Source organism: Poecilia reticulata, linkage group LG23, assembly GCF_000633615.1.
Source record: "Poecilia reticulata strain Guanapo linkage group LG23, Guppy_female_1.0+MT, whole genome shotgun sequence".
In the NCBI taxonomy this organism is placed as follows: domain Eukaryota; kingdom Metazoa; phylum Chordata; class Actinopteri; order Cyprinodontiformes; family Poeciliidae; genus Poecilia; species Poecilia reticulata.
The window spans coordinates 16,070,374-16,080,289 of NC_024353.1; the positions used below are offsets into that span (position 1 = coordinate 16,070,374).

General features: G+C 41.2%; 1 protein-coding gene across 1 annotated transcript; it reads right to left on the reverse strand.

Moving 5' to 3' along the window:
* Nucleotides 1-1,523: 1,523 nt before the first annotated feature.
* On the reverse strand, nucleotides 1,524-9,842 carry elk3 (ETS transcription factor ELK3). The gene is made up of 5 exons (XM_008401464.2): nucleotides 9,438-9,842; nucleotides 6,050-6,284; nucleotides 5,255-5,959; nucleotides 4,198-4,320; nucleotides 1,524-3,441 (listed from the first exon to the last, which is right to left on the reverse strand). The coding sequence occupies exons 2-5, from the start codon at nucleotides 6,254-6,256 to the stop codon at nucleotides 3,346-3,348; spliced, it is 1,131 nt and encodes a 376-aa protein (XP_008399686.1). The 5' UTR covers nucleotides 6,257-6,284; nucleotides 9,438-9,842; the 3' UTR covers nucleotides 1,524-3,345.
* Nucleotides 9,843-9,916: the final 74 nt, after the last annotated feature.

A 9,916-nucleotide genomic window follows, 5' to 3' on the forward strand; every position in this document is an offset into this window, starting at 1 on the left:
GACGACTGGACAGCGTTGTTGAGTAATGACAAAAACCAGAACCTGAGATAAAAGCTCGGATAAGCCTGCAAACCTTTCGAATGTCGAGAGCGTCGATGCAACTGTACATTCAGAAATTTTACCCTGCACTCCAAGCGTTTGCATTTTTTTTCTGTTTCGTTTTCATCAGGGAAGTGGGCCTCAACACGGCTGAGTTTACCCAACAGTATTAAGATGTGTTCCGTGACTTCTCCTTGGGAAAACGGCACCAATGTGGATGCTCTAAAAGCAACAATTTCCCACTTCATGTCGAGCCACAGCTTTTTTTTACAACACAGAGATTAAAACTCAAGACTTTACTGCTGATGTGTTGTTAGCAACTGACAGTGATGCTAAAGATGATTAAACCTGTTGGCGAGTCTCTCTTTTAAATACGTTTACTGTAGCAATAAGAAAATGTCCCTGAATGTTTCTTACATGACAACTGATGTTCATTGCATTCCTGGAGTCAGATTGGTTTGTTTTTTACCGTGTTGACCATCATTAAATAACAACCGTAGTCGTTTTGCCAAGTTTTGAAAGTACAGTTTGCAGGAGCTAATGTAATGCTATCGCTTTTCTGCCTATAAAACTAAACTCTGTTTTGACATCTACATTGTGAAATTTTATCGGGCAGTCATTAAATGTGTGGTGAACATAATTTCCCTGCTAGGTTAGCTTTGGCAGATTTCTCTTTTTATGCTAACTTTAGGTGCGCAAGCTAGCTGTGCGCTAAATCTAAACATACATGATGAGGTATGCGTTCAAACAAATTTAGGTCAATAAGCAGTGTTTAAATGTTACAATCTCTGGTATAAAAAAGAATATATACTTTTTGACTTAAGAGATACATCATTGGTGTGAATAACTATGCAGTTGAAGCTATAGGTTAGCTTAGCCAGTTGGCTTTAAATATAGCAAAGTTTTGTTGAACGCTTGGCAAAAATGCAACCGCAGGGTTTTTGTTTAAATAGATAACCAGGAAAAATTTTATGTTAACAGCTTTGCAAGGTAAACTGCTAATAAATCAGAAAATATTAAAAGCTTATTAAAAATAAAAGACTGGGAGTGCATTAAACATCCAGATAAAACTGAAAGTTGTCGGGGGATCAGAGGGAAGTTTTCTTGTTGCTCTTTTGTTCAGCGGCCGACTGAAAACTGTATTTTGTGACAGGAAAAAGATTTGTTTAAGCGAAACTAGTGTTCTTTGTTTCAGATTAGGTAGCACATGCTAGAAGAGTGCTGGAAGCACTGGAAAAGCTTGATAAACTTATCTGAAATCATTAATGTAATATTAACATCAAACACAGATTGCAGGTAATGGTGCAATGATCCAGTAAACAATACAAATCTTATTAATCTAAATGATTTAAACATGCACTCCTAATTTGAGATATTGTGATTACACAATCAAGTACATACATGACATACTGTAAACAGGAAGTCATTATATTAATGGTATATTTCCTGTATTACTGTTCTTTTTAAGTTGGAAATTGGAACCATGTACATCTAAATTTTCCATATTTTTTTTGTGTATATTCCACTTTATCCAAATTAAGGATCGTTTCCCTGTGAACTGCAAACTGTGTTTCTGCTAATGTGACTTTTTTTGTACATGAACAGCAGTAACATGCACGAAAGGAGATTTCTAAAACGGCTTAATATTTATCATTGTAAAACTGTACTTTTTTTCAGATGAACGGATGATTTAATTGTATGTTTTACGTCTGAGTGTGTGTGGATATGTGTGTGCCTGATGCATGGAAGGCCTGCTGTGTTGTCAACTCAAACTCTCTGAAACACTGAGCTGCCGGTGAACAGTTGATATGTGACTCTTTTTACTGGAACTATTTATTTCTCATAACCATCAGAAGTAAAAAATTTAAAACTTTGTTTCATAAAACGCGTGTGTAACAGTCATTTTCTGAATAACGACGGTAATAACAAGGTAAACACATTGGAAACCAGAATACTTTTTTTTTTTTTTTTTTAAAGAAAGTAATTTATTTAAAAACACAAAATAAGAAACTAACATGGATAATTTGCTGTCATATTTCCTAAAAAATAAAAAAGAAACAGGAGCAATTTCACAGCTACAAAAAAAGCTATTTGTGCAGTTTTGGCCAAGATATAAAGCTTTTGACACATTTACAGAAATCTTTCATCATAAAAGCTACAGCAAAGATTGCTTAAAAGTACAGTACAGTGCAAAAATAAAAAAAAGTATAGAAAATTGTGCATCAATTTTGCGCTGCATTTTTACTCTGGCTAGCAGATGCTTTGCTAGGAGTCGCTTATGGTCCCATCTCATGTAGCCCAGTTTTATTTTTTCCAGCGTTCGATCAAATTTTATCCTGAGCCTTTCCGTATCCAGGAAAGAGAAACTGATCATTAAAAAACTGTTGGCAGTTAAATGTGACAGAAAAAGATGCCAGATCCGTTCAAAAGTGACAGAAAACGTCATGATGTTGTTGCTAGATTCTAATTTTCTAATTATTTTGTATTATAAACTTGTTTAGGTATATATTTTTTTGGAACCAATAACCGTTTTTTGGGCAAAAAACGTATTTCTAAATGTAAGGTACAAGAAAGTAATTAGTACCCTCTCGACCCCACTAAGGGACAAGGGTGTAAAGAAAATGGATGAACGGATGGAAGAAAGTAATTAGCTTAGCTTTAAGATTACAAAAAGGTGGGAAAACATCAACTTGCTCAAAGACAATAATATCCACTAGCACCTATTGTTCCTGTTAGTGAGTATAAAGTTTTAAGCTATCAAACACATTTTGATAACTTACTTGATCATTTAAAACTTTTTGAATACACAAAAGAGCAAAAGCCTTAATGTGCTGTCTAGACGTGGGAACTCTGGTTTTATTTAGTCTCCGAAGGCTGAGAGAAGTTTTCACAGTTCTACTTCTAAATTGTAATGCACATGCCTCACATCCGAGGCAAAGAAATTCATGGAGTTACGACGGCTACAGAAGATGGCAAAAGAAAAGATGTGTTCTGCTGAGATTTTACTACATTTGGGCAGAGACTGGCAATCAAACGAGATGAGAGACACGGAACACTGACGCCATGTCAGATGTTTTACCACAAGTACGATGGGGACCCTGAAGTAAACATACAAACCAAACTATGCTCTTCTTAGAGAGCAAATCCTCAGAGTGGAGCTCCAGTTTCTTCTGGAATGAAGGTAGAAGTCTCAGCTGTAAGTATACTCAGTCAGGTTGAATTTCATCCAAGCTTTAGGATGGTCTGCTCCTTGATGATGATGATCTGACCGTCCTCAGCCCCTCTGGAACCAGCTTCCTGCTGGCATCAGGACTTGTGGGAGCTGGACGTGAGCAGCAGAGGAGAGGGCGTGTCCACGTTGGAAGGAGGAATGGGAATGGCTCCATTCATCAGTGTGGGGAACTAGTAAAGTACACAATAGGAAACATTAAAGACTGTTTTAGCAATTTATGAAGTTTTTCTAGTGAAACGTGTTTTGGCCAGAAGCAAGTAGCGCTCTACCATCGACCAGTTCATGCTTGTGATTACAAATTAAGTCGGAGTGTGTGGGGATTAAAGTTTCTGCCTTTTTTTGAGAGAAGTCTTTGAAAGAAATTCATGTACTTGGCAATATCCTCTAGACTTGATTTGCTGGCAGAGTCCCTTTATGGTGTGTTTGGTTTATTTGAAGTCCACTTCAACCTCAGCTACAGTTCAAAGGGTACCGACTCATAAACAAGTATGCTTATAGCCCATTGACTATTATTAGTGCTGGAATAGCTTTGATGGTTAACCAACTTCCCATCAATACGCAACATATGCATGGCGTCATCTCCGAAGGTCAAGCACTGTTAACTTTATGATTTCGGCTTTGGTTGAATACCCACAAACTTTGGGTCTCGGGTAAAGATACTGTAGATGCATGTGGGCCTCGTAAATGTTTGGGTTTTATGACGGCAGACAAATGAATAACATTTTGACAACAAAGAGGAATTTGGGTTATCTTGGTTCTATACAAATTACAAGGTTTAAAATACAGTTGACTAGCTACCAGTATATGAGCTGAAGGGGTTGAGTCAGGTGATGTGGGTATTTCTGACTAAGCTGAACCCAGGGGTGTTTAGGAAAACCAGGCATCCGTTGAAGGATATCGCCTCAAACACAAGAAAGGAAGATTACCTGGAAGAGTTGGGCATGGCTCTGCAGTTGGGCTGGGCTCAGAGGTCCCACCGGACTCAGACCGGACCAGAAATGGATGTTGGACAGCAGAGGACTGGGAGTTAGCAACAGACCAGATGGAGTCTGAAAGGTCAGGGAAATACAGAAAAAAATCTGACAAAGGAAAATAATCCACATAGAGTATGGAGAAGATGGTTAATTCTGGCAATGACGACCAATTTATAGCTTCTTCAATCATAAAAGCTGCAAAAACAGATTTTCATCTGAAACTTTACTCAAATGAAGGAACTAATTCTTTCTCAGGCTAATTTCATACCTAGATTTCCTAGCATGCCTTAAATGCCACAAAGTTCCTCCTCACTCATCCTGTAAATAGTTATGAAGCTCCTTGTCAGTTATTAGTCATTCATCAGTCAGACCATTTCTTGTAATGTCATTAGGTAATTCTGTTCATTTTCTTTCAGCTATTTTTAACATTTCGTTTTAGGTGGTTTGATGGTCTTGTTGGTTTATCTGAGTTGGTTTCCATGGCACTACAAGGACCTTTATTTTGGATTTGGTTTTAAAGCAAATGGGGACAAATTTCAAAGAAAGTATCAAATCTCTGTAAACGTACTTCCTGTTGGTTTGCTAGGGAAGGGGTTCTGGTTACCAAAAGGAGTAGGTGTTACCATTGACATATTGAGTAATGAGTTCAGCCTCCACTTCCTTTGGTTTCTGTCAGTGATTTACACACAGCAGTATATGATTACTCAGTCTGGATAAGAATGTCAGTTGAGGGCCTGAATGTAGTCAGTCTGTCCTGTTTTGGTCAGCGAGCTGCTGCCAGTGAATCAGGAGCGTCAAGAACATATGGGTTCACTTAGAAACCTCCTCGGTCCTCCCTCCCCTCCTCCTTTTCTTTCCGCTCACCTCTCTCCGTCCCCTCCCTGTCTGACTTTCCGCATCAGAAATGTCTCCTTCCTCTCCTCTGCCTGTTACCTATTACAGACTGTGCTTCCAGGGGAAGTTTGGGGAGGTTTGGTGGTGTTACTGGCTGTATAATGTTGATTCATACCTGTGTGGTCAGAAAGGCGGGGGTAAGAGACCCAGAGGGCAGCGCCGGGCTGTTGAGGGCAATGGAGACGAGGTCACTTCCTGTCAGGAGAAGAGGAGAGGCAGAGATTTCCAAGCCTTTGGGTTTTCTGCCTTTTAAAGGGTTACTGTTGGCCAACCCCCTCCTCTCTGGTGTTCGTGTGCACCGTAGCTTCTCTCTTTCCCTCTGACCAGATGACAAGTTTAAAGGTTGAGCACTGTATTCGAAATCTTCAGTATCTGCGCTAAGGCTCTGCCCCCTTGCCCGTATGTGGGCGGGGCTTTGGGATGGGGACGAAGAGCTGGCCAACCGAGGAGACAGCACGGAGGAATTTGGGCTGTCTGTCGTGGATGGAGGTGGTGTTGGAGGAAGGGACGAGTGGCCGCCGTTGGTTACGAACCGGATGACGGAGGAGCTTTCTTCGCATCTGGGTTCTTTCTTGATTGGCCGTTGCTGTTCTAAAGCATGCTGCAGGGAGCTGATGGTGAAAGAGGAGTATAAGTTGGAGTGGCGATACTGGTTTCTGTCAGTCCGATCCTCCTCTTCAGCTTCAGGTTCTGACGTCGTCCCCCCAACCTCCTCGCCACTGCGACCCGACTCCACAACTGCAGGGTCCATCTTCAGAATCTCAGGGAATGAGACAAACTTGTAGACAAACTTTTGACCAATCACCTTCTTGATGATGTTCTGCAAATAGAGAAGAAAAAACCCAAAGGTGTCAACATAAACCTCCATTTTATAGTAGTTTTGTTTGTGTTGTAGTTCACATGCGCATACTTTGTCGTAGTAGTAGCGCAGCGCCCTACTCAGCTTGTCGTAGTTCATGTTGGTCTTGTTCTTTCGCAGCCCCCACAGTTTGGCCACCTCCTCAGACTTGAGCAGTTTGAACTCTCCATCGTTAGACGTCCAGCAGATGAGATGTTTGTGGCTCTGGTCGAGCAGCAGCTGGAGCAGGAACTGCCAGAGGGTGATGGAGCTCTCCATGACGGCACAGGCACCGGGGCTTCTGCAACTGGGAATTAGACAAGCACCGAGTTAGGATCCAAGGACTCTAGGATTCTTTTTATTGTCATACCAGCTTTGGTTGTTTGTGGTATAAAATTTGGACTATTATTGTTAATATTATTATTATTATTATTATTATTAGCTAGCTTAATCTAAGTAGCTAGCTTACTTTGGCTATCTACCTTCATGTACCGAGTATAATTTATCTAACTAAGCTATCTACCTTAACTTAGATAGCTTAATATGGTAAATTTAGCTAAGTTAATAAGCTAAATTTAGCTGATTAGGATGTACTTAGCTAGCTAGCTTAATTTAGCTAACTGGCTTAATTTAGCTACCTTACCTAACTTGATTTAGGTAATTAAGCTAGCTACTTTAATTTCACTAGCTAGCAAAATTTAGCTGGTTAAGCTAAGAGCTAAACTCGTTCAAGCATTTAGACAGAGGGGTTGGATGCACAGCTCAGGAAGGATTTTCCTGTTTTTAAAAATGTCTAGATCTACACAAGCTTTGGGAATTGAATTTAAAAAGGTGGAGGCTTTACTCGACTCCAGTAGATGGTGACAACATTAGCACCATCAGAATTTAAAAGAAAGAGATCCTGAGCAGGTCTAAAGAAGTTACAGAAGCTAAAGAGTCTCAAAAACAATTGTAACTAATGTATTGTTTGAAATTCTTTGTTGAAAAATTTTTGCCATTAATTTTGATGGCAAAAGCAATTTTTCAACAATTATCTTTTAAGATACATTTGCGTGGAGATAACCACAAATAACCATGTGAAAGCTAAAGCGTGCTAAAATTAGCAGTGCTCTTCAAGTTAGCAGCTCTAGAGAAATTAAAGTAAGCATAAGAGCAAAAATGTTCGTGCATGTCCTCTGGGTTCTGTTACTGAAGGGCTTATGTTTGCCACATGTCACTACACGCAGACATGGTGGCATGCGGTTTTGCTACTTCCTTCCACAGGTTGTAACAGCTGGTATGACCCCTGTTGGATTGTAACTACCGATACCGTGCCTTGTAAACGTAATTCTTACTCCCCTAAACTTTTTTTTTTACATTTTTTATTACAACCACAGACTTGATTTTATTGGGAGGAGGGTTTTCCCCTCATGTTCCCATCCGTCTCTGATCAACTTCCACAGATAAATTAAGCAGTCCCACAGCATGATGCTGCCACCACCATAGGGGATGAGGAGGAGGCTGAATACATAAGGGTGCCCCATTTTCAATATTACAATACAAAAATCAACTCAAATACATCAAAGGTTGTTATTGAAAAATGTGAAAGAGTCTAAAAGATTATTAACATTTTGCACGGAACTGAGTGGAACAACAAATTGTAATAATTGTTGCTCACAGCGGCTGGCAGGCTTTTCCTCCTTCAGTACAGTTTCATATTGACTGAGTCGGTGAGAAAGCTCCATACGTCACATGGCTTTCAGATGTTTCCATGGTGATAAAACAGGATGTGGTTAGTGACCCTTCTGCCAAGACAAGCGTGGCCCTAACCGACGTGTTTACCTGGAAACCGCTGACTGCCTGTGTGTGTGTTTGTGTGTGTGTGTGTCTGTTCCTGTGCGCGCTCTGAGAACTGTAGCTCCGCCTGCCTTCATAAGAACAACATATTGTACAGCAGCGGTGGAAATATGAGAAATGACTGTTTGTGAATCTGTTTGTCTTTGTGAAAGGAAACCAAGCAGCAGGACAAAAACGAGGGGAAAGTACAAAACAATGACCCACCAGCCTCGCAAGCACACAACTGACCGAGTTCTCGCTTCCTATTTCCTGTTTGAATGTGTGCTGCTGTGTGTGTGTGTGTGTGTGTGCGTGTGCGTGTGTGTGTGTGTGTGTGTGAGGTGACAGAGGAACCGCGGTGATGTCTAACTGTCTACAGGAGGACTTCCTGTCATTCAGCTTCAGGGGCGTCATTCCCGGTGAGAGGCTGTCCAGGACTTCCTGTCGGTGGGAAGCACCGGGAACAAGCGCACACATTCGCTGTTTGTTTTTAGAGCTCAGTTCTTACAACACCCAGCAGATGTAGAAGGTTTTTTTTAAGAGCACACACACACACGCGTGTGCTTGTACACATTTTGGGAAAACTTTCAGAACTGGAATGTTACCAGTTGAACTTTTCTAAGTCTTGCAAGAACCACATTGTATTTAGCATCACTTGAAAAAAATGAAAAAGCATCCTGACAGCATGACACTGCCACCACCGTACTCCATAATGACGAATTATTCTGGTTGATTCCATGTCGCCCAAAACTTTAACCATCTGACCAAAACGCCTTCTTTTTCATCTTTTCAATCATGAGGCAACTGGATGCACTACTACTTTTTTTTTTGTTTTGTTTTCGTCTTAGGAGTACCAGAGTAAAAGAGATTGAATAGAAATGCATGCCACACTTTTCAGATTTCATCATACTTCTGCTAAAATAACCAGTGGGATCGAACACTGGTGTGCTGACATTAGCAAATTATTTGATCTGTTAAAGCAAATGTTTTAAGATTTGATTTCAAAATAAAAGCCCACTGTTTGAGCCCGTTTCCTCTCTGTTTCTGTTCAGGTCAGCAGGAAGAACCCAAACCATGACTCTCCTTCCATTTCCTCCGCTCTGATTAAAAAAAAAAAAAAACTGAGTAAGGGGGGAGTAAAGGGGGCTCTGCTGGAACTCAAACGTCTCTTTGTTTTGCGGCAGTCGGTGACTCATTTTCAAGATGTTGTCTGCTGCCAGCTTCTATCCGGAAGCGCATGGCAATTAGTCTGCGAGGTCCAGACAAACCAGAAAATCTACTAGCAGGTTTTAAAGGAGCCACGGCTCATTTTTACTTCCCTTCCCTCACCAATTGTCACACCGACCTCATTCTAGATCCCCCCTTTAAATCTGTGATAGTGTCACGCATAAGAACGCTGTTTGATTGGGGAAACCTTTTACATATTTTTACGCACGGCTTTAACAATTTACGCACGTCTTCTCTCTCTTTTTTTTTCGCGCTTTTCAGGTTGGCGGTGTGGATTTGCACTTTCTGTGCTCAGAAATGATTTTTGAACGAATCACAAGTTTTTAGTTTTTTTTTTTAGTTTTTTTTTTAGTTCACTTCGATGCTGCCTTTAGGTAACTTTGAGAAAGTTGGAGACGGAAGGAAAGTTGGCACCTACCCAGCTGTGAACCGCCGCGGCTCCTCTCTCTCTGTGCGTCTGTCCGCGCGTGTCGTGGGAGTTTGGCTCTTAAAGCACAGCGTGTGTGTTGTGTCGGGGCTCCATGCTGCTGCTGCTGCTGCTGCTGCTGCTGCTGCCCCGCTGTCTGAAAGCGGATCCGCAGCTTTTCTCTCTCCTGCCTCAGAGCAGGAAGTCGGGACGCGCAGACGGAGAACGAGCGCACTTCCTCTGGAGCAGTATTCCCGTCTGTGTAAACACACACACACCCACACACACACACGCAAAAATCTCTATTTCCTATAAACACGCCCCTTAAACCACTCTCTCTCTTGCACACACCTACACATGCATGCGCACGGACGCTCGTGCAAATCACACAACTAGACGTTGTACACACTGACAGTGTAATCCTACTATTACACACACACACACACACACACACACACACACACACACACACACACACACACACACACACA